This window comes from Puma concolor, chromosome A1, assembly GCF_028749965.1.
Source record: "Puma concolor isolate L17-30 chromosome A1, mPumCon1.1.hap2, whole genome shotgun sequence".
NCBI classification, from domain to species: Eukaryota; Metazoa; Chordata; class Mammalia; order Carnivora; family Felidae; genus Puma; species Puma concolor.
Window position 1 is genome coordinate 8,711,402 of NC_141667.1, and position 24,877 is coordinate 8,736,278.

At 46.3% G+C, this 24,877-nt stretch overlaps 1 protein-coding gene across 5 annotated transcripts in view; it reads right to left on the bottom strand.

Annotated features, from left to right (window-relative positions):
* Positions 1-724: 724 nt before the first annotated feature.
* CTNND2 (catenin delta 2) overlaps positions 725-24,877 on the bottom strand; it is a 945,427-nt gene continuing 921,274 nt past the window's right edge. For all 5 annotated transcript variants that reach the window (XM_086676153.1, XM_086676178.1, XM_086676183.1 and 2 more), the window contains 4 exons: positions 20,187-20,313; positions 15,680-15,811; positions 9,746-9,819; positions 725-1,894 (listed from right to left, as the gene is read on the bottom strand). In XM_086676153.1, the coding sequence (XP_086532279.1) occupies positions 1,634-1,894; positions 9,746-9,819; positions 15,680-15,811; positions 20,187-20,313 (594 nt within the window). In that variant the 3' untranslated portion in view covers positions 725-1,633. The remainder of the gene's footprint in view (positions 1,895-9,745; positions 9,820-15,679; positions 15,812-20,186; positions 20,314-24,877) is intronic.

Here is a 24,877-nt window from a genome sequence, read left to right on the forward strand (position 1 = left end):
GCAAGTTTTAAAGGAAGATGGTCAGCCAATTTCTTTTGTTATTTAATTTTTATTTTTTCCAAGAACAGTTAACATTTACTAGGCACCTACTGGCCTCAGTCACTTGCATCTAAGAGCAAAGCTGATTTACCCACAGCCCGTGTTCTTGTAAATGGTTAGCCTTATTTCTTAGCTCTGTTAACCACTATTCTAACATTGGCTTCAAGTTCAATTTTAATAATCTAATCCATAATGGTCCACTGCTCCCTGCCACATGAACAGAAAGTTTGGGGGTAATAAGGCGAGCAGTTTACATTTCTTGATACTTCAAGTAATTGGCCCGAAAGTGAAATTATTGAGTTGGCCATGGTTTATTGTGTTCCCAGGGCATAAAACGTGGAAGGAAATGGACCTGTAGAAAGAGGTGGTGTCCAAGAATGTGTGAATGTGTGAAAATCCTATAACTTCACTTCAACTGGCCTAATATCCTGAGTCACTAGATGGTCAGAAGAATAGATGGAGTACGAGAAGAACAAAGTGATGTACATTTATACCGAAAACCAGAAACAAAGCTTGTACAAGATGAACAGCGAATGAAGTAGCTTCTATCAAAATAAAATCTCACACAGGTCATTTTTATACATACGTGGACATACACACACCCACACACGCACAGACACACAGGCAAGAATGTGTATTTTGTAAGATAGGGTCCTTGGAAATAGACATTCTTAGCAAATATGGATGACAGATCAATTGTAATTTATTTTCTTTTAACACTGTATCATCATAAAGAAAACTGGTATAAATGAAAAAATCTATTTCAAATATCTACATCTAAAATTTTAGGCAGTGAAAAAGCACTTTGTTGACAAGGAGTGTGGAATGATGTATGTTAATTGTCAGAAACTGCTGAATGCCTTGCTTACTTGCCACAAACAAATTCACATATCAGAACGAACAATACTGCTAAATATTCCTTTTTTTCCCATTTTTTTTTTGTTAAAACATACTGGGAGAAAGAAAAGAAAAGAAAAACTGGAAATCCATACATCTTTCAAAAGTTTGAAATTGAAGCAATATTTAGAACCATAGATGAGGAAACACGGCATGGTGTAATATACACAATGCGCTTCTCTTCTTTAATCTGTAATGTACATCAAATACTTTACAACAATGCATTAACAAAAGGCAAGAAACATCTTGCTGTACAGAGGAACCCCAATGCAACTTGAAGCCTAGAATCACAACGGATGAAGAGAGTAAACAAAGCGTGAGAAGCCGTCCCTCTAAAGTGTGTGAACTACACTGTCCCTTGTGCTTAACTGCAACCTTCACGCCCCACCACCCCGACCGTCTCCTCTGCTGCCTTCAGCCACGTTCAATATAAAGCACTTTTTATACTCTACAGCTCAAACTAGAAAGGTGTTGCACGATGTCATATTTAGGATCGTTTTAGCTTCCTATTGACTTCCAAGTTAACTTTCGATTCATTTAGCTTTCTAAAATAGCTCTTAATATTTCCTTACTGGTTATCACAGCCTTCCTACGGAACAGGCTTGAACAAACTAAATTTGCAGGGGGAAAAAAAAGCAATGTCTTGTGGTATGCATGCACATGCACTGTTCCCGGAGCGCCTCGTGCCGCCCGCTCCTCACACCCAGGAGTCGGGAGAGGCCGGGTAGTGGCTAGTTTCATAGTTCAGTTCACTGTAGGGACGGGCAGCTGAGTAGAAGTCGACATAGTTGCCGGTGGACTTGAGTCCCAGGTGCATGGTGTACTCACTGGCGGGAGGGCGATGGTGGACCTGGTCCTCGAAGAAGGACTCGTCGTAGTTTCTCGTGGAATTCTGAAACGGCTGGTAGGTCTCGTAGTCTTTCCTGCTGGGCTCCTGTGGGACTGGCTGTGCTGGAACCTGCACAGAAAAGAAGATCCACCTGGGCTGGTTCGCTTTCCCTTGATGCAACCCCCCCACGGCCAGGCACTCAAGCCTTCCATGTTAAGGGCTGGGCCGTGCCCCCCACCCTCCCGATCGACCACCATGGCTCTTCTCCAGACACTGCCAACTTCTGATCGCCCTTCCTTTTATAAGCTGGTGCCTGGGTCCATGCACTAGCATTCTACATAATCTTTTTAAAAGATTATGATTGTAGTAAAACATACGTTAACATATAATTTGCCATCTTAACCACTTGTAAATGTATACTTCAGTGGCATTAAGTATATTCATGGCATTGTGCGGCCATCACCACTATCCATTTCCAGAGCGTTTTTTAAAAGTTTATTTATTTATTTTCAGAAAGAGAAAGAATGGAGGGGGGGCAGAGAGAGGGGGAGAGACAGGATCCTAAGCAGGCACCACACTGTCATCAGGGCTTGAACTCACGAACTGTGAGATCACAACTTGAGCCAAAATCAAGAGTCGGACACGTAACCGACTGAGCCAACCAGGTACCCCATTTCCGGAACTTTTTCATCACCTCAAACAGAAATTCTGGACCCGTTGAGCATAACGCACCATTTTCCTCCTTGCCCCAGCCCACGGCAGCCCATTCTACTTTCTGTCTCTCTGAATTTCACTCTTCTAGACACCTCATGTAAGTCTAATCATATTATATTTGTCCTTTTCTGTCTGGCTTCTTTCATCTAGCGTAATGTCCTCAAAGGCCATCCGTATTGTAGCATGGGACAGGATTTCCTTTTTAAGGCTGAACAATATGCTATTGTATGCGTATTTTTTTTGTTTATCCATTCATCTGTTGATGGCCACTTGGGTTGTTTGCTCCTTTTGGCTATTGTGAATAATGCTATAATGAATGTGGGCACACCAGTACCTGTTTGAGTCTCTGCTTTCAATTTTCAGGGTATGGACCTAGAAGTGGCATTGCTGGATCTTTTGATAATTTGAGGTGTAACTCTTCAAGGAATTGCCAAACTGCCACAACAGCTGAACATTTTAGTAGATAACCTTTTAAATTAAAGACGCATAGACTAGACGCTATAGAACACAACTAGTTGATCTTCCTCTCTTCTGCATTTTTTTCCCATTACAATTGGTTGTTGCAATCCCAGAGAAAGAGACGGTGAAGATGTATGAGGTCTAATGGTCACTTGGGTATCTTTCCACCCGCGCAGTTGGGCTGTGATCAATACCCCTCTGGAGGACGGAGGCTTCCCACTGGTAGGGTCATTCCATCACACCTGTCTAAGTGATCAGAAGGTTGCACAGACAAGCATGTACTGAAAACAGGAAATCCACTCCAAATATAACGTATTCAGGAGGATGAAAATATTCCCCAACTTGGTTTCCGTAAGAATTTATTGAACTTGAGAATGATGTGGGGTTATGAAGATTTTAGTTGAGGAGGAGAGGTTTCAGTACTGTCTCGTATCCCTTCAGCCCACCTCCGTGCTCTTTGCCCTCTTGTCCTTTGCAAGTTACTGTCTGATGTAGGAGGCTTTGAAAATTTAGAGGGGTCACATGAGCCTCTGAGATATGTAAAGTCAAGAACTAGTTCCACCTGTTTAGTTTTAAGGACAGTAAGACCAAGACTGTTCATGGGCTGGTAATTAACACCTGTATGTGGAGGTCTGGCTCTCCTCTTCCCTTCTGACTGCCTCTGGGGTCCCTTTTCTAGCACTATGCACCCGAAATGAGCGGAACGTCCCCGCAGCTAGGGCACACAGTCACTTGTGAAGCTCTGCTCATGTGCAGTCACTGGGAAGAAGGTCTGGTGTGAATGATAGAACACTTCTAAAGAAACACAGTATGATCACCTCCAAGCAGATTCAGTAATTCCCTATTAATTTAACTAAAGCTCAGCATGGCAACATCCTATAGAAATTGGTCCTCGTTAATAATGACTTGTAATCAGCACGTTGTGTGTAAATGAATGCTTCTAATGACCTGCACATAATTCTTCTCTCAAGTAAGTGAACCTCCCTCTTTTACATGTAATTGATTTACACTAGTAATTGACCTGTTCTTCATCATAGCTGCCATCCACTATGTCCCACACTTCTCGTTAGTGGTGCTGATGAGTGAGGTTTTGGGCTACCTGTGAAACATGTTAGCCTAAGAGCCTGGCCATGAGAGGGATGTTTGGAATTCATCATCTGCAATTAAACAAGGCCAGGTCCACCAAATTACGTGGCTGGGCTGAGGCGCTCTTTGCTATCCTTTGAAGAGCTGTGTGCTATGCTGAACTTCTGTGCTCTAGCACTGTGCTGCTACTAAGCATCGAGCATACGAAGGGTAGGAGCTGGAAGATCTAGGAAAATCACACGGGGAGGGGGCTAGAGTTTACTGTGCTTTTATGTCAGTGGGCGCTATACCCAACATTTAACAAATTCCTCTTTGTTTAACCTTTAATAACAGAAACGTGTATATATATGTATGTATATGTCTCTATCTATCTCATCATGTATCTCTCCTTCCCTATTGGGATCAATCCATCCATCCATCCAATTCCCACTTTATAGATGAAGATACTGAAGCTCAGAGAAATTAAGAAACTCCTCCAAGATGTCATGGCTAGTGGTGGTGTGAGATTGGACTGTGAATCCATGTCTGGCTGAGTCAGAAGTCCACATTCTCTCCACCACACAAACACAGTTTCGGTTCAGCCAAACCGGTCAGGCTTGAGGGCCAGCCTCACTGTGTTGACCCAAGGCTCTATAATAAGAAGGGAGGCTAGTGGACAAAAGTAACCTTGGAAAAGGTCTCACTTCTTTGTGTCAGTCTTATTGGCCAGAGATGGGGAGATCTGCAGGGGAAATCACTCACAGGCTTATGGCTCTCCACAGTGGCTGCTTCTTTCAGGCTTTTGCACAACCTGTTTCAAACTTCTTACTGTTGCCATGTTCTCTCTGGTTGGTGGACGTTTTTAGGTCGGGCACGTTTATCTTAGTCTCTTACCTTGAGGACTTGCCCTCTTTAATTCATCTGTATTGGTCATAAAGTCTCTTGTCAACCCCTTTTAAGAGTTAGTTCTGTGGTTCTGAGAGTGTGTGTAAATGAACTATCCAGGATGGGTGACAGGTGGCACTGCTGTGTTTGGAGGGATTAAATTTGCTCATTGGCCTGGTCGTGCAGATGTTGACTGTGGATGCACATTCACAGTGGAGGAATGTTGGCTCTATTTTATAACTTACTCTAAGGGATAATCTGACAGAGCTCAAAATTGGACATATTTTGAGCTCCCGAATATAAGCCTTCCCCATAGAGGAACTAAAAATAAATGCATTTTTTTTACATTGTACTGTTTGCATAAAGCAGACTTCTATGAAGGCAGTAGAATGATGTTCATATACAATAGTGGCATATTCTGAACTTGAGTGTCTGTTGCGGCTCAGTGAGACCGTGGCACAACCAAGGAGCCTGAGGCTGTCTGCTTTTGCCTTAAGGCAGCGTCCTTTCTGGGAAGGGGAGGTGCAACCAGCTGGCTCACATGGGGAGACTGGGCTCTGTCCTGTGGCTCCTGCTCCCATAAAGACACCTTTGTTGAACCTTTTCCTCAATAGGAGAATGCTGAGTTTAAATTATGAAGGATAGTGCCAGTTCTCTACCCCCCAGTTCTGTTAGCATAGTGAGGAAAACTTGGTTGATTCCTCACCGAGTTTGCCTACAACCTGTATTTCTTTCTAACACAAGGGAAATAGCTGCCCATTACAGATCTTCAAACTTGACCACACGGCAAAAGCTGAAGACTCAGGGTGATAATATACAATGAAAGAGGTCATGTGATAAGGATTCACGGTTCTCAAAGTCTGGTTCAACTGCATCAACATCACTTGGAGCTTGTTAGAGATGCAGATTACCCACCAAGTCATAAACTCTGGGGTTGTGGGGGGCCACTGATGTGTATTTAGTAAGTTGTTCAGGGGATTCTGGCTCATGCTCAAATTTGAGAACCACTGGTAGAGAGGAGACCAGATGGGACAAGAAGGCAGATGAACCAGGTTGGAGTCTTTTCCTTTTCTGAACTGGGTGACCAAAAGCAAACCCTTATTCTCCTTGAATCTCTGAGGACAATTTCACCTGCTCTTCCCACCTGCCAGTGAAACTGAGGACACCAACCAGGACCTCAAGATGCTGTTTTGATGTCGACGGTAATCATTTTAATGGTGGTCATCAAAACACCAAACCCCTTTGTCTCTAGTTTAGGAACAAAAAATTCTGTTGCTAGCTATATATATGCAGTTGAATGTGATATTTTTCTTTATCAGTATGTGATAGACTAGTAGAAGCTCAATAACAATTTGGGGGAGTTTAAGTAGTTAATTCTTTAAAAAAAATTTTTTTTTTCAACGTTTATTTATTTTTGGGACAGAGAGAGACAGAGCATGAACGGGGGAGGGGCAGAGAGAGAGGGAGACACAGAATCGGAAACAGGCTCCAGGCTCTGAGCCATCAGCCCAGAGCCCGACGCGGGGCTCGAACTTACGGACCGCGAGATCGTGACCTGGCTGAAGTCAGACGCTCAACCGACTGTGCCACCCAGGCGCCCCTAAGTAGTTAATTCTTAAAATGATGTCTGCAACCAGTTGATTGGAGATATAAAAACCAAGGACCACAGATGTTATTTCAGACTAATGGCTATTTCTTCTAGGAGTCGTAAGGCTTGGAACTCAGTGAAAATGATACTGGAATTCCAGGTGGTCTCATGGGAGAGCCACAGCTGAGCAGCTGCTTGGCTCCCTTTCCACTGAGTCATGGAAAGCCTGGCTTATGGCCATTGCCCTGGACCCTGACTCGCCTGCCCATGCATTTGGAGCTGGGGCCACATTCCCAGCTCTTATTGTCATTGACTCCTCTTGGAGACCTACCTCAAACCAGTTTCCCTCAGTGAATTGCTTCTTCTTGGAGATGAGTCACTGTCCAGCCTCTGTGAAGTTCATGAGGCCTGGCGGACGACTGAGACACCTAGGAGACTAGAGTGCTCAGCAGAGGACAAGCGTCAGCACTGAAATGGAACGGACTCTGGCATATTCCTCCTGGTTAAATTGTTCAAGCTGGTCTTTTATTACCTGTGAGGTTGTGAGGTCACTCTCAACTCAGGAAAATTCCAAAAATGAAAGCATTCCATCCATCTGGAATGACTAGCCATGTCCACGTGGCCAGAAAATCCAAATTATGGAGGCTCGGTACAAGGTTGTCTCTAGAACTACCCAACTGGAAGAGAACCAAGTCCCCTCTTCTTTTGAATGGGTAGGATGGTCATACCTCAAAACAGAGCCCAAGTTTATTCCAGTAACACTGGAGTTTCCTGGAGTGTCATAATGATTTACCTTGGAAATTTTGGGGGGAAAAACAATTCTTTTTGGTGGACATTTTTTTTTTTTTTTATTTTTTTTAAAAATTTTTTTTTTTCAACGTTTATTTATTTTTGGGACAGAGAGAGACAGAGCATGAACGGGGGAGGGGCAGAGAGAGAGGGAGACACAGAATCGGAAACAGGCTCCAGGCTCTGAGCCATTAGCCCAGAGCCCGACTCGGGGCTCAAACTCACAGACCGCGAGATCGTGACCTGGCTGAAGTCGGACGCTTAACCGACTGCGCCACCCAGGCGCCCCTTGGTGGACATTTTTAATTGCTGCTTGATCTTAGAATGGGGTTAAGAGTCTCATCATCTACTTCCCTTTGCTGGACCTTCTCAGGGACTAATGATGGCACTGAGCTGATGACACCAGGTGCTACTGTGGGACTCAGCTCAACCAGTGGCCTGTCTACAGCATCTCCCCTGTGTTGCCAAATGCTGCAGAGCTCGCACTCCATTCCAGCTGGGTTTCCCAGCATTCGCCGGGGGCACCATGGCCTTGACAATTCGCGCTGAGGCTGAGTATGTTCTGGGGCATGCTGGGAAAAAGGTTACATTATGTCACGCCCTCCCTCCAGGCAGTGATGCCATCCTAGCACATTAATTCCAATTGGCTTCATTGTTCAGAATAGGCTCTGGAGAAAAGAATTGCCCATAGAGCCACTGTGGACTTTCCTGTATATCTAGGTTGCAAGCAGTGCTAGGAAACTACTGCAGCCACATTGTAAGATGCCAAGGACCTCTGGGCCACACCAGGACATTTCTTCGCTGCCAGCGCTAGTGGAATCCCATGGAAAGAAATACTGGTGTAGAATATGTTCCATTCTTGTGATGAGCTTCTCCTAACCTGAGGAAACTAAAGACAATTCCTATACTCTTGGATGCAAAGTCAGGGTCCTATCACATCCTGACAAGTATCATTAAGAGCTACAACCAATTCTCTCACTGTACCTGATATTTGCGAAAATATAAAAGTTGTTTTCCGTGACTGAAGTTGGCATTTCCAATACATTTTGCTTCCATTTTCCTTTGTGTTCCCGCAGGCACGTTGACACGCGGACGGCTGGTGGCCGCCCCCGGTGCTCTCTTGTCTAGTGCTCATGCACCTATTTATTTATTCATTGACCTCTTTGCTTTTAGCAAAGACCGGAGCTGAGGGAGGCCAAGTAGATGTTATCAACGTGTCAGGCGGGCCGTGGGGCCTGGGCATTCACCGGGGGTTTGTGAACCACACCAGCTGTCTTCCAGAATGGCTCCGCATGGACTGGAACATTGAGGGCAAAGGGATAACTCCTCTACCCACCACCATTTCTCCTGCTGATGGGTGATTAGAGGAAAAGGTAATTTAAGGTCGAGGAGATACTTTTCGTGTCCTCCTCCTTTTGGAAACGGCCCTGCACAAGATATTCTATCTGCTAGAAGGGAGTCCCTTTCCTTTTCAAAGACGCTGCCCCACAGGGTGTTGAGAAATGCTTAAACACAGCACATCTAACTTCCATGTCATCTGGTTATTGTGATCAAACAAACAGCTTTCAGATTTATCTTTCAGCCCAACTTCCCTGACCTGTGGCAGGAATCCCGAGCGTCAGCAGAAGCCAGCTCTAGCAGTGGTTATCAGTGGCCAACAGTGATGAGGAACAGCCGTCTTTCTGTCATGACCACTCCAGGGGCCAAATGTATGAAGCTGTCAGTCAATGGAGGAGCAAAGGCTGTGCCTTTTGCTTTGATAGCTCCCACAGAAGCACAGGGAACACGAGCCTTCAGTGAATATTTGCCAAATAAGACAAACACTCACAAACTTAAGAGCACTTCTGGACGGAGCTACGGCTAGCATTCCTCAAACTTGGACACGCACACGCATCACCTAAACGCCTCGAAAAAAGGCAGCTCTGATGCATTTGTTGCACTGGATGGATTAGGGGCAGGGGTCAGACAAGAATCTCTTCTGCCTTTCTGACAAGCTCCCGGGCCGTGCTGAGGCTGCTGGTTCCCCAACTAGACTGAATAGCGAGGCATTCCTCGACGCAGGTTACTTCATTGTCCATTATTGCACTTGTTGTCTTTATTTTATTGGAAACCATCATGTATAACGAGCTGTATGTGAGAACTGGCTGGGTTACAGGAGCCACCTAATCCCTGTCTAGTAATTACACACTGTGTCCACTTGCGTATTTGAGCCTTTTGGTTGTGGGTCACAGCCGAGAACTTGCTTTCTACCCCGAGCAGGTGGCTGTAGTGAAATCAAAGTTTGTTTTCAAATTTGAGGCTGTTCTGGTGACCGTGGTCACCCCACGTATGGTATGTGAAATGTGAGTGGAGGAAAGGTGATTTTCTTTTTTCGGTCCTTTATGTATGTTACGCAGAAGCTAATTTATTATTTTACAATTCCAGGCTCTTTCACATAAATCGAAGGGGAAAATGAATACAAATGCGGGCATCTCCTTTACCTGGTTATGTTTGATGTCTTCGGTGGGCGCACCATATGAATTCCTATACAAAGTTGAAATTCCAGTGTTTTGAGCTGAAAGTGAGAAGGAAACAAAAAGTATTAGCAAAGAGAGCAAGATTTCAAGTGAGGAATGATGGTTATCAAGGTGAGTTCTTGCCCTGACAAAGCTTGGTTTCTCTGGGACCATCCCAAGGTCCATTGCCAAGGGGAAGAATTCATCGGCCCTGGACACTTCATTTTACATGCAGATATTAAGAAAGATGAACAGCGATTCTATACAATTCCCACAGCAGGTGGGTTTCTTGCAATAACATTCAGACTGTCCACAGGGTCAGGGCAGGGGCAACAAACAACGGCTATCTTGCCAGGGTGACTGCCTTCTTCTCTAGTTAGAACTGGCGGGTAATAAAGGTTTGTCTCCCACATTGAAGCATGCAGGAATCTGCATGAGCAGCTTAGGTTTGAGCTGGAGAACGACAGGAATGCAGTTTCTAATTTGGGCTCACAGAGTGCTTCATCATCATGTAGACAGTTCGTTTCTCAAAGGCCCCAAGGATGGGCAGGAAGCATCATCTGCCTCTGCCCTGTGCTTCTGGAAGGCTGCAGCTTTGGGACCCAATAGACACAGGGCCAGGAGCCCCTCCCCCTGTCTTGTGAGCAGCCTGTGGTGTAGCCGAAAGGAAGGAAGGTCTCCTCTGGTGGCCAGCAGCTTCCAAAGACACGGGCAGGGTTTGCCCACCTGCTCACTTAGAACCTTCCTAGAACCCTCGGGGCTCATGCCTCAGGCCCAGAGGAAGGCCCCAGGGCACCACTCCCCTCATAGCCCCTAAAAGGTCATGATTTAAGAGAGCTCTGGAAAAAATTATCAAGTGTCACTGGGGTATAAAATACTCTAGAAATAAAGATGTGTTCGCTTCGGCAGCACCTATACTAAAATACTCTAGAAATAAAGAAAAGCGTTTCTTTAGTTTCCTGTGTCCGTGGAATAATAAAATAGGATATGACACACCATAGCTGTTCTCTCACAGGCACAGTTAACTCGAGACACAAGGCCAGTCATACCTATCACCCCACCCATGACTCTTACTAAAAGCACAAAATAGCTGTGCAGTAAAAGTCCTCTCAAGGAAATTCAGCTTAGGAAGTGAGAGCTGAGAGCCCGTTCTAAATTTTGAAGACCACCCTGGCATATTCTCTGGCTGGGTGTATGACGCTCCTCTCTCTGTACTGTTGCCTAGACCCTTGCTGTCGAATATTCCTTGACAACCAGCTTCCGCCCTCCCCAACGCTGCTCCTCCATCCTTCCTGTTCCCCAAAGCAGTGCCACCTTGCTTGGCACACTGGATCATGTCACTGCAAGGCTTTGCCAAGGTGATTGTGGCAAAAGCTGCACGATCGGGGCCCTGTCCGATTTTCCACAGTGTCTCCCTCCATTCTTCTCTCGTCAAGGAAGCCCAAGCTATGCTGGCCCTCTTTCCTTGGTCGAGCGCGCAGAGTTTGTTTGTTCAGGGATGTTCCGGGATGTTGTGCTGGCTGATCCCTCTCCCTGGAACTCACTCCCGCCCCATTCCCCCCCACCCCGCCCTCTGGACTGCCTCCCCTTGGCGGTGGTGGTGGTGGGGAGTTTAGTTTAGTCTCCCATCTCAACCCTGTGAAACAACTCTGCCCCCCCCCCCCCCCCGGCACCCTGTGGCTTCTGAACCTGTTAATTTTCTCCATCACACTCAACACCATGTGGTCCTAGCTTGTGGGTGAGCTTGCTCTGGTGTCTTCCTTGTGTATCACCTCCCTTCACTGCTCCATGAGGCCAGAAATCCGTATCCCCACGTCTGGGACAGTGCTTGAACTCAGTGGATGCTCCTGGAGCGAGCATTATTTGCGGAGTGAACGAATGAATGAGTAACCCTGAGAAAAGAGGCCCTCAGAGCTATGGTTTGCTGATGGAAAATGTCACATCAAGGTGAAATTTTGTTTTTCTGGGACTCAGAACAAAATGCATTTTTTAATTGGGGGGATCATTCACTCGTACTTGACTTGCTCCCCCTTCCTGTCATGGTTGTGGCTTCTGGGCTAAAGATGTTCCTACTGGAAGTTCTTTCCTCCTGCTCTTTGGTCCACTTCACCTGTTTATAGGAGGCTGTGTAGCTGAGATTGAACTTGTAGCTTCTGCAGACACATGAAGCAGATGTCTTCATGGATGCTCTGCCCTTGTATGTCTGACCCAAGAGCACACTCATGAAGAAATGCTTTTCTTCTTCTGTATGGGCCCCGATTTCCAACTGAATCAACATATTGAAGATTAGAATGGCTTTAAAAGGGCGTAAGAGAGACACTGACAAAAACAGGCTGGACCGTTTGATGTAAAGGCATTTGGGAAGCTCAGATGGGAGGGCAAAATCCCCTGGGTGAATTTTAAAGTCAGGCCATGCAGCTGCTGGGATCACACAGCCCTCCTCTAATGCATGCTTCTGAACACGTAACGTTCCTAGGGAATCATGACCTCAAGAAATAGCTATAACCGTTCTGCATGCCTGAATGAAGAGCTGACATTGGCTTTCTGCAGGCTCCTCGGTGGCAAAAGAACACTAAGGGAGGAGACATTTCAAAAGACTCCATCTCAGCTCGATAATGAATCCAGAAGAGGTGGGTGGGGGGAGGCTGGCACAAAAACCTCGAAGGATCTTCATTTCTAAGGGCTCAGCAGAGGAGATTTTGAGCCCAGGCAAGGGCCTGCTTCACTTTAAGCTGTCCCATGCTGCATTTTGAGCGTGAAACTTCCCATGGTTTTCCCAAGGTGGAGGGAGTGTTCTCTTTGGGGGAAATGGTAGGACATGCTCTGATGTCTTAGAAACAAGGGAGATGGCAGTTCTTCAGATATTTTTCAAGGTACTATACTGTAAGTGTCCCCTGGATATTTGTGAATGAGAAAAGGTATTGCTCTTGATGTGGCGGTCACAAGAGATGTGACCTGCAGGTGAACACTGAAATGATGGGCACAAGCAAAGTGCTGTAGAACAGGGGCTGGCCATTCGTCCTCTCCATTCTTATATGAAACCTTGGCTCCCACCTGGCTTGGCTGGGGACTCACTCATGCCACTGTGGAAGGTGGTTAAGTAAATGCCTCCTCCTTCCACCACCTCCTCCGTCACCACCTTCACCATCACCTCTTCCACCTCCTCCATCACCATCACCATCTCTGCCATCGCCATCTCCTGTGTCGTCACCGTCACTGCCTCTATCATCACCCCCTCCACCATCACCATCATTGCACCCTCCATCACCGCCTTTTCCATCCTTCCATCATCACCTCCTCCATCACCACCTCCTCCACCTCCACCATTATCACCTCCACCATCACCTCCTCCACCTCCACCTACTGATTACCATCTCCTGTGTTACCACCATCACCGCCTCTATCATCAACACCTCCATCCCACCATCACCACCATCACCACCATCATTGCCTCCTCCATCACCACCTCTTCCATCACCACCTCCACCATCACCATCACCGCCTCCACCATCACTACCATATTTCCACTACCATCAACTTCACCTCTACCTCCTCTACTACCGTCATCACCTCCACCCCCATCATCACCTCCACTAGCAACTCCACCACCACTACCATCACTGTAGATAACAGCAACTAACTTTTACATAGAACTCGGCTTAAAGGCAACATCCTGTATAAACGTATTGTTCAATAAAGACTTCTGCTCTTCTAGGCGTGCTAAATGACCGATAGCATATTTTTGAATTGTTTAAAGTACATTAGAGCAAAGATGGTTAAGCCTCTTAAACAGGTTTGAAAAATTACATATACCTCAATACTGGAATTACCAAGCTCCCTGCCATTTTCTAGGAAGATTAAACATCTGGAAACATGTTAGATTTTATTGTTTATTTTACTATGTGTGCAGGGCATGATTATGTACCATTGGAAATATTTCAACATAAAAACACCCACATTTAAAAGCCTTGTGAGGGGTGCCTGAGTGGCTCAGTTGGTTGAGTGTCTGACTCTTGATTTCGGCTCAGGTCATGATCTCACAGGTCGTGAGGTGGAGCCCTACATCGGGCTCTGAACTGACAGCACGGAGTCTGCTTGGGATTCTTGCTCTCTCCCTCTCCCTCTGCTCTTTCCCTGCTCGTAAGCTCTCTCTTTCTCTCTCAAAATAAATAAATGAACATTAAAAAAAAAGCCTTTTGAATAATTCTACTGGGCAAGAAAGAAAAATTAAATAACAATACAGTTTCACAATTATTCTTGTAATTATAATCTCAATGGGTCATCTCAGACAGCCAGTGATGTGGCCACCTAGGGCAATAAGAACCACAAAACGAATGGGGCAGGTGGATTTGGTGTCACTACTCTGGAGTAATTGGTACAAATAAGACTCTCTGCTGAATGCGTTGGCTCTAGGGACTCGGCATTCAGATTCACAGCTTTCTTTGTTCATGCTCGTCTACAACTGGGACAACATTTAAGGGGGGAAAGCAGCACGTAGTAAGAATAAGAAGGTATATCCTGCATAACGAGTTCAGGCATTAGGCTGAGACGTTCCCTGGTAGGGACTGTACGTGGAGGCAGAGTGCTGACCTGTGAGTTTGCATCGGGAGCATCTGTTTACTGTGCTTTTCTTTTTTGCAGTCATGCACGGTTACCATGGAAAACACTGCCTCTGGGGTAAGTGCACTTACCATTAGAAAGATTTATCTTAGATGGCCTGGGTCTGGAAGACACCTTAATAAATCATCCAATTTGTCTCTTCTGCTTCCCTGCAGGTCTACACCTAAATAATATCTGAGAAACTCACACTTTGGAGATCCTCTTGATAAGAAGTTCTCAATGTCTCTTTAGGATTCTTCCCTTTATACCCCAGTTTTGTGAATGGCCTCATCCGGCCATGTTCCTCACAGCCTATTTTCAAGAGGGATTCGTCTCTATGTCCACGTGGCAAAAAAAGGGTGTGGAATCCCTGTTAGAGATCCCGATGGCTCTGGAAGCTCTGCTTTCCAGGCACAACCTCCTCTATGGCAGAACCTCCAAGTCCTGTCTCTTGGAGGAGGGGAAAACCAGCACAGGGAGGAGTGTGTGGAGAGCCTGGAGGGGATGAGGAATGGGAACAGTGACACTGCCCCAAGGAGAGTTGTTCAGAGCAGAAGGGGAGTTAAGGTCAAGGCTGGTCATGAGAAAGGCCAAGCAGCACATGCTGGATGGGTGGTGCTGGGCACCAATTTTTGCCTTGATGGGGTCCCAGCTGATGAGAAAGGAAAGGCAATGGGTATGATTGGGGTAGTGAGGGATAAAGAGCAGAAAAGATCAATGCCTCCGTATAGAAAGTGTGATTATTGGTTTTAATGAATCTTCTTAGGAGTTTGTCACGATAAGAGATTGGTTTCATGTCAAGAAGAGAAAATGTCTCCACAGGAGTTCTGAGGGTTTCATTGAAATCTCTTTCTTTACCGCCCCCCTCCCTTCCCCCTCTTTTCTTATCCACTTTCCCTTCCTTCTGTTGAGAATAGCAAAGCATAGTGCACCCACCATCTTGGGTCCTCTCCACTCTGGATTATGTCAGTCAAGAAGAAAATCTATGGTGACTCCTCTCTCTCATTTGAGGGAATGTTACGAGATGAGCAGATGAGAAGGAAAGGGGTAGGTGAAGAATGAGAATACAATGTGCATAGAGAACATTTTCTCTTAGTTATTTTCAGGTATAAGTCATTTTCAGGTATAAGAGGCTCAGTTATATTCCTCTGGCTTAATCTCGTCCCCACTTCCTGAGAATCCGTGCTGTCAAGCTCTCAAGTGACCCTCTAGCTGCTAAGTCCTGCTGAGCTGTCAAGCATGGTTTGAAGTCTCCCGGCCTGGCCCTGTCCCGGATCAAGCCACCGGCTCTGAGGAGAATACGCAAGAAGCTGAGCTCACCTGTCATGGTGTCTTTCCTGGAAGTGTGTTCTCCTTTAGTCCCGTGGTAAGTGGCATTGCTCCCAGTGGATTCATAGTCTGTTTTCCTTTCCTTGAGGCTGATCATTTCCCGAGGTGAAGCTGGGGCACTTGCTACATAAAGAAATCAAAAGGAAGACTTTGTGTGTCTCATTCTGCAGCACGGATAGCTTTTCACACCAACAGCTAAGGTCCTGAAGACATGTGACTCAACCTGAAGCAATATGTGTGCGTGGACCTGCTGATTTGTGTTCTTTTGGCTCTTGTCTTACCCCTTCCCCTTGTCCTTGTCATTCGGTGCTTTATAGTTATGGGAGCATGCAGCTTGGGGGCAGGAAATTAAAGGCGATCTCCTGAGGCCATCTTTCTTAAAAGACATCCTGATGGGGACATGACCCACCTAAGGTGCACAGGACAGTTTTCAGATGAGATCAGGCTTGTTTTCTCTGTCTCCTCTCTTCTCTTTTCCTTCCCTACCCCTCCCTCTCTCTCTCCTTCCCTTCCCCTCTTCCTTCTTTTCTTCCTTTTTAAAAATCAGGTGTTTCAGAGGCGCTGGTACTGATGCTGAAGAATCTCTGATTAAAATAAATGCGGTTTTACTTAAACGCCACGTGACTCAGAGACTGCCCTAAAGGAAGCCAGAGGAAGCAACTAGGATGTTCTGTGGGGCTGGCGTGACCCAACTTGCACAGATCAGCCTGTGGAGGGGGCTGGGGCAGGGGTGCGCAAAGACATCCTTGATGAATGCCCCGAGCAATCTCCTACCTACGCCTTGCACCCCGGACCCAGGGAGTGAGCCCTGTCATCTCTTTGGGTCTCCATATTTAAAACAATGGGTCGTAATTAAAGGATCCCTCTGGGAAGTCCTCGAGTTTTTAGAGTGCCCTCAGAATAGAGGAGAGACTAACCTTGGAGGTAGGGAAGCAAACAGAAAGAGGTCTAGATTTCTTAGAAGATAGAATGGATCGGTCGGCAGCAGGTGAACAGCCCTATGGGTGCCGAGATGGGTCGGAAGGAGTGCAGGTCTAAGTGTGTGGGTGGCAGTGAGGCAGCCACTGTCTGTGCTCCTCAGTGACACCACTTGGCGTCTAGAGCTTAGACAATTGCCCCTATCTCAGTAGAGCTCGGGTGTGGTACTCTTCTGTCCCAGATCTGTCCCCAGCCTCCATGCCCGAGGACAGTGCTTCTTAAACTTGTTTCACCTTAAGACTCATCTAGAATCCAGGGATTCCAGGACCCCACCCCAGACCTTCTGAATATGAATTTTCAGGGGGTGGGTCTAGGAGTCCATACTTAACAAGCATACCTGGTAATTATTAAGGCTAGGGGAGCTCTGGGGAACTCTTGATTTTTTTGGATAAAGCCCTCTTTGCCAGTAGTATCCAAGCCCCTTCCAGTCAATCCTCAGTATATCTTTCAGCTTATCATTCACACCCTCTGCAGGATCCCTCAGCTCCAGCCCACCGGGCCTGCCTGTTCCCTCAATGTCCTTTTCTTTTCCGTGTCTGAGCCGCTTGGTGCATTTCATCAAGCTTAGTATCTCCTATGGGCAAATCCCTACGCTAGACACTGGGAACAGAAACCTGAATCATGTCACTTTCTGAACTCGAGGAGGTCAGGAAACAGACATGCAAATAAACCGGTGTCAGAGGCAGAGTGCTTAGCAGACATCACAGCCAAAGGCTGAGGAGAGAAACAGATGGGGCCGTTGCCCCCATCCTTTCCCGAGAGGCGCCCTGCCTGCTTCTCAAACCTATCCAAACAAAATTGAGGCTCCCTGCTCAGCTCTCAAAACCCCGAGAGGTTCTCAATCCTGGCCTCCCATTAGAACTAAATCCTTGGAATACTTTCAAAAATACTGGTACTTGAGGGGCGCCTGGGTGGCTGGCTCGGTTGGTTACACATCTGACTCTTGATTTCAGCTCAGGTCATGATCTCAGGGTTCGTGAGACCGAGCCCTACACTGGGCTCTGCGCTGATGGTGTGGAGCCTGCTTGGGATTCTCTCTCTCCCTCTGGCTCTGCCTCTTCCCCGTTCATGTTCTCATTCTCTCTCTCTCTCTCTCTCAAAATAAATAAACTATAAAAATATAGTGATACTTGAACCCCACCCAGAACCTGTTGGATCGGAATCTCTGGATCTCTGGGTGTTAAGTCTACTGGGGAGACAGGGAAGAAAATGGTGTTTGCTCTACATAACGTGGCTGGGCTGTGTGTATCCAGTTCCTGGGTGTTCTCAGAACATCGGCCACTGTGTCTCCCTCATCTCCTCCACCTCTGCCCCTCTCTTATCTTCAGTTCTCTGTTGTCCTCTCCCGGGAAAGTCCTTTCCCTGCCCTTGCTCCTTCGTTTCTAGGTCTTCCTGCATAAAGGCTGGCCTTTTATGAGTCACTGCCAGGAAACCACGAAGGGACAATATTTTGGAGCCTCTTGACCAAAGTTCTCAATATTAGCACCTAATAGTGTGCAGATGGTGGGTTTATTAAGCTACGTCAAGTGTGTAATTATCTCAAGACCTCACACACTAGTCTGAGTCGCTAGGAAACTAAGATCGTACTCCTGGAAAAATCCAATCACGCCAACAAGTGTTTGCTAGATGTCTTCAATGTGCCTCACGAGGAAATACCGGGTGGCGGCCTAGCTGAATGGCTGGGATGGCGTCTTGATAAGCCATCGCTTCTCCTTCCAGGCGTCTTCCAATCCATTACGCCGTTTCGCATCTTCCTAACAATGAGGGGCTCTTCACAGTTAGGGCTTTAGAAAGAACCCATCCTCGTGCTTCTCAGACTCACTGGTCTTTATCTTTCTAAGACATATGGAGGTAAGGAGTGCCTGGGTGGCTCAGTCGGTTGAGCATCTGACTGAGGCTCAGGTCATGATCTCAGGGCTCATGGGTTCGAGCTCCGTGTCGGGCTTTCTGCTGTCAGCACAGAGCCCACGTTGGATCCTCTGTCCCCCTCTCTTTCTACCCGTTTCCCCCCCCGCTCTCAAAAAATAAACAAAACATAAAAACAAGGACGTATGGAGGTAGGACATGTAAAAGGCCACCCCTGTGCTTCTGAGGCAGGTGGAAGTTTCTCCAGTTACACGGAGGTTTCTGATTCTCATCTAGTGGGGGACTAAACGTTAGCAGCAGTAACATCACACTAAAAATAGAAGCTTTCATGGGGTTGGGAGAGAGTGATTTATTTCAGTCAAATATTCCCCATTCATGTCTGATTTTCCTCATCATTCTGACAGTAAAGTGCAGTGTAAAGTTTTATGGCAAGTGATCTCAAGGGCAGGGGAGTGCCCTTCTACCATGCCCTCCGAGATGCAGGTCTCATAGCTCCTCACCAGGGCCAGGGCAGCAAAGAGCAAGGAGACACTCTTAAATAAAAGCCTATATAGCTGTGTTTGTGTGTGTGTGTGTGTGTGTGTGTGTGTGTGTGCGCGCGCGCACGTGCACACATATAGATAGGATTATTTATCCATGCTTCCTTCTTACAACAAAACCCAAAACGCAGAAATAAAAAATTCAAACTTACACTGTGAATAAAAACAATAAAGACTATGTCACTTATATAGTAAACGATGTGCTCCTATTTTGCCTTTAATTTTTTCCTTAATCTTGGGCAGTATATAATGTGATTGTAAAAGGGTATAAAGTGTCTTTATAAGTAAATAAGAACAGTTAGTTCAAAATGTAAGCAATAGCAGGGGCGCCTGGGTGGCGCAGTCGGTTAAGCCTCCGACTTCAGCCAGGTCACGATCTCGCGGTCCGTGAGTTCGAGCCCCGCGTCGGGCTCTGGGCTGATGGCTCAGAGCCTGGAGCCTGTTTCTGATTCTGTGTCTCCCTCTCTCTCTGCCCCTCCCCCGTTCATGCTCTGTCTCTCTCTGTCCCCAAAAAATAAATAAACGTTAAAAAAAAAAAATCAAAATGTAAGCAATAGCAATGTGACAAAACCAGAAAGAAAATTAGACCGAGTGACTTAAAAGTTACGGTTTCGCTTCGTAACGAGACTTTATCATTTATCAGCTGGTTTAAAGGTAATAACAACAGGCTAATCAGATATGGGGTGGTAATGAGACCCTCAATGGGATATTCAAATGTATGTCACTCTAGAGCAAGAAAGAGCATGCCCTTTCTCCACTGCTCTGTTATTCCAGTGATAATCAAGACAATGTTACTCAAACTATTCCACGTTGGAAAAAGGTGCATAGAAAACCCTGATTTGCAAACATCTGACAGCTGTCTTTATTCTTGCTGCTGACTAAATGCAGGTCTAACACCTATTAGAGATATTTTGAAATCTGTTTGAGAGATTTGCTCTGAGTCTGTGTAAACACAACACAGTCACCACTGCTATGAAAGAAAACAGACTCATTTGAGACTTCTAGCAAATGTCCAAGTCGGACAGCTCTCCTCCTGTGGGAGTCACCTAAGGGGTGGGAAGGAGGGCTCTGGGGCCAAGGGACAGCAGGCCTGGCTGGCTACAGGCATCGCTTACCTGAGCGGTTGTTGGGAGACACACGCACAGGGGAGATGGAAGGCGTGCGGGAGGAAGAGTAGGGCCTTTGCCGATCCCTCTCGATGGTTGAGGATGAGGCTACAAAGTGATACTGCGACCATCCGTCCTGCAACAGACAGCATGCTCCCATTAAGTGGGGAAGGTGGAGTGATTCTTCATCACCTGACATTGCGACGTTCCAAACGCTAGATTTTGCAAAGCATTTCTGCAGTCTGTCAAAAGAGATCACTGAGCCCTGCTCGATCGATCATCAAGGTTCACAGAGACAAGTGTGAACAGAGACCCAACTTGCTCCCTCCAGACAGCCTGACATGGGGCGGGCCTGCTTTCCTTCCCAAACGTCGAATAAATGGCCAGAAGATTTGAACGAAAACATGATGCTAAAAATGTTAGATGACCCTGAAACTGTCTCATCTTTACCTACCTGCTTCCAGCTCTGTCTGGCCCTCTTTTCAACTGCCTTGAAGTCTTCCAAAAGTATTTACGCTTTTTATCCCTGAGGACCAATCAGTTTGCAATCACAATGCCAAGCAGCATCTTCCCTGCCAGGTGATCCCCCATTTTTGCTTCCAACCTCCTTGGCCGCCAATGCCCCGGCCCCACCTGCTCAAGGCCTTTAGCGTGACCGTCACTGTGTCTTCACGCCCAGATGGGTATGTTCTCTGGCTTAACCCAGGAACTATATTGTTCACTTTAGAGCATATTCGAAATGTGTCCTACCAATTAAGTCTTCCATTAAGCCTTCAGTTAATATACAAAAATGCACATGTACCATTTTTTCATTATAAAAGCCAAATAAACATATTGTACATCATATTTTGTGAATTTAGAAAGCATAAAGAAGAAAAAAAATTGCCAGGAGTTCCACCCTCCCTTCACCCCAGCAAGAACTCATGTTCATGTATATCCTCCCAGTGTTTCCTCTTTTGTAATTCAACTTCATTTGCATCGAAGTCATATGTCAAAGGGACCTAAAACTACAACAAAGAAAAGCAGACACCTGCCTCACCCCCACTCCTGCTTCATAGAGGCAACCACTTCAACTCTTTTGGCTTTTTCTGTTTCTGATTATATTTAGATTTTTAAGGGACTCAATGTTCTATAAAGAATCGTTGCAAGCGTAAATAGACGGAAGTTAATGAAGAATAAAATTCATACTCATTTCAGTATTTCTGTCTTTGTTTATCTCATTCTTGTTCCTATTCTGTTTGGCTGGTAGGAAAAAGCCAAGGTGAGAAGTATGCTATTTTAAAAGCTATTATCTAGCGCTTACCTAGCACTACCTTTGCCACGAGGCAAAACTTTCTCAACAATCTCATAGGCTGGATACTATTATCCCATTTTAGTCAGCCTTAGACAGTTAATGGGACACCTAAGTCAAACACGAAGCAAGTCAAGAAATATTAACACTGAAATGTGGCACACTTGTAAGTATTTGAAGGGAGACATAAAGCAAGGTTAGGGGATCAAGGAGCGTGGAGTGTGGACATGCTGGTGTGGCTAGTTTATGGGATATGGTTATGGCATGTGTGTTGCTCTGGGACCACTTAGCATTGCAGCAGGGACCTGGAGGATGATAAGGTGCCAGGTACCGAAGACGCAGGCTGGGGCTGCCAAGCCACGGGAAGAATAGATGGGAACGCGGGTGGACGTGGGCTAAGCGCATGTGAGAGCCACCAGAAGTCCCTGTGGCTGAGGAGTGATCAAGAGGCTCCAGAAAGATAAGAAGACTTAGGAGTGACTAGAACAGTTTGGGGAGAGTAGAACAGAAGCAGGGAGACCAAGGAAGAAACTATCCGTTGGACGAGGGAGACACAACCCTGGCTTGGATAGCAGCAGATGATGGGCAATGGGCAGATATGGCATCTGTGTTGGAGGGTTTGCTGATGACCTGGCTATTGGGTGCAGGCGAGAGGAGTCAAGCTTTACCCCAGTGTTCCTGGTATGAACAATAGGGTACTGGAAGTGCTATTTACTGAGACAAGGAATACTGGGAGAGAAGTAGCTTGAGGTGTTGAAACCAACTGCCATTTGGGACAAGTTGGGTAGAGATGCCTGTTGGACATGAAGGAGAAGATACAGAATAAAGCAGAATCTGGAAATCAGGGTTTCAAGAGCGATTTCAGGGCTGGAGATAAAATTTTGGAGTTGAGCATAGAGATGTTATTTGAAACAAGGAGAATGGATAGAAATGTGAATGCAGATAAAGGAAGAAAACAGGGGACACAGGAATGAGTTCTGGGATACTCTAGTATTTAGAGGGTGTGAGGAGCCTGAGGAGGGACAGAGAGAGCTGGGAGGAGGACCAAGAAGGTATGAGATCAGGCAAGATTAGGAAAGCTGATGGGTAAAGGAGAAGACCAACCAGATGAGAGGCAGGACCAGCAACTGGCCACTGGCCTGGGGAACATGGAAGCCATTATGACTGGGGCAAAAGTACTTTCTTTGGTCAGGTTGGCAAACATCTAACTGGAGTGGGCTCCACAGATAATGAGAATTGATGAAGGAGAAGGGTGAGCCCAGACCACTTTTGACAAAGTTTTATTATTAAGGGGAGTGGAGAAATGGGGCTTGGAGAGACTTGAGTGACAAAGAGGTATTTTCATAGATCACCTGGGAGATACTGAGCATTTCATTCTTTCCTTGGGAGTGACTCAACAGAGAGGAGGAAAGAGCCTGATACCACAGAGGAAGCGAGAAGCTGCAGGGAATTTCAGGGAGGAGCGTGGAGAGGATTTGGGAACAATGGGCTCGTGCGCCATGGAATAGGAGGAGGACAGCCAGGTTGTGTGGTCACAGATGCAGCAAGGAGGCTGTAGATTTGGTGGCGGGAGGCTAAGGACATTCTCTCATGTTTTCTTGCATGTTCTCTGGGTGGGGTGAGAAGTGAGGTCATCAGCGGAGTGTGAGGAAGGGCTGGAGCTTAGAGAACAAAAGGGAGGAGGGGGACAAAAGAGACGAAGGAGGGAAGGTGTGTGAAATGGTTCTTAAGGTAAGTGGGGGGCAAGATGACCATGGCCAGGCGGTCTGGAGGCCAGAATGCTGAGAGGCGACTTAAGGCACGTGGCAATGAATTTACAATGAGACCACAGGTTCGCATCGTTCCTTATTTTTCTCCAGCCAAATTCAGCTGCCCTGTGGCAGGTGTGGAGTTGATTGAATTGGATGGGGGTGGTGAGGAAGGCAACCTGGAAGGAGACAGGGAGTGCAAACAGAATGTCATGGAAGCCCATGGAATCTATGCCTGGGACAAAGGAAAGTGTAAATGTTGAGGAGATGGAGAATGAAAACTAGTTGGTGGCTGCAGATCCTAAAAGGGTCACAGGCTGCTGGGGTGAGGGTACTTCACAGATGCTGGTTTTTTCCTTGGGGAGGGGTGTGGCAAATGAAACAGCCACCACTTGAGAGGGCAGCAGGGTGGCGGGTGTGGGGAGCGTGTGTTCAGGGATATCCCAGTGTCAGAGCAAGAAGAAGCGGTGGGCAAAGCATACAGGGGATTTTGCTGATAGCAGACCATGGGCTAAAGGGGCAACGGGATGGGAAGCAGGTGAAAGGAAGGTGGGTTACTGGGGCAGATTACTGGCTATCCTGAATCTTTAAATGCTAATGGTCCAGTAACAACAGATGGCCCAAGAGTCTTGAGCGATGCAGTTGTGGTGACTGAGGTGATGAGGGGTGGAAGGCATAAATCCTCCTCAGAGAAAGGTGGGAGTATGGCATGGTAGGTAAGGGGCAGGTGTCAGGGTAGAAGGAGAAAATGTCTCCATGGGAATTTGTGCATTTCCCTTAAATCCTCTCTCAAGTGGTGGCAAGGATAGGGAAGGGGCAGTCTTACAAGAGCACGTGCAGGATGGGAGCTATTTCAAAAGCGTATGCATCCGAGAAAGTGTATTCATGTATGGGAACAATTTGAAAAATTGTTTAAAAAATATATTCCTTTCTTTTGAAGGTAAAGCTCTGTTGACCACAGAGCTTTAATCCTTGAATATGATCCCTGAATATGATTGAATATGATCAACAGAGGCAGATCATGTTATGTTTGTTTCACAATTTAGAAGATATACTTTGGGGTTCCACATAGTGGTGCAGGAAATAGCTTTAATCAAAGCCTTGGCTTCTTCGGTCATGAAGAAGTCACGATGCTCCACATGTCATTTAAGGTAAATAAAATATTTCCCAATAAGTCTATCAGCTAACATTTTGTATGTTTTAAGACCAAAGGAGGCGCTAGAGAGAAATGTGGCACAGTTCTTGATCTGGTTTGGTTTTACTTGGTGAGACGGCAATGGATTGCTCTACATTTCTTACAACGTCTCTTACAACAAAGCATCTTTTTGCTCAGCAGTTCAGATTCCATGATGCTTAGATGACAATGGGACCATGAAAGTACTTACATCTCAGGAAATACCAGGAAAGCGCATACTGAAACTGCTCACTCAGGAAGAAACTCTTGTAAGGATGCACCAAACAAAAGCTTTCCAATCCCTTGTGTGACCCGATTCTGGGAATGCAAAGGCATGACAGAGATGTGGCCTTGCAGGGAAGCTGTCTGTGGGTGAGGGGATTAGCACACACTTGAGGAGGATGAGGAGGATGTTTAGAGGCTCCGAGAAGGCCACCCTGCTTCTGACACTTCTGCACATAGCCCACGACTTGTATGCATGTGAACA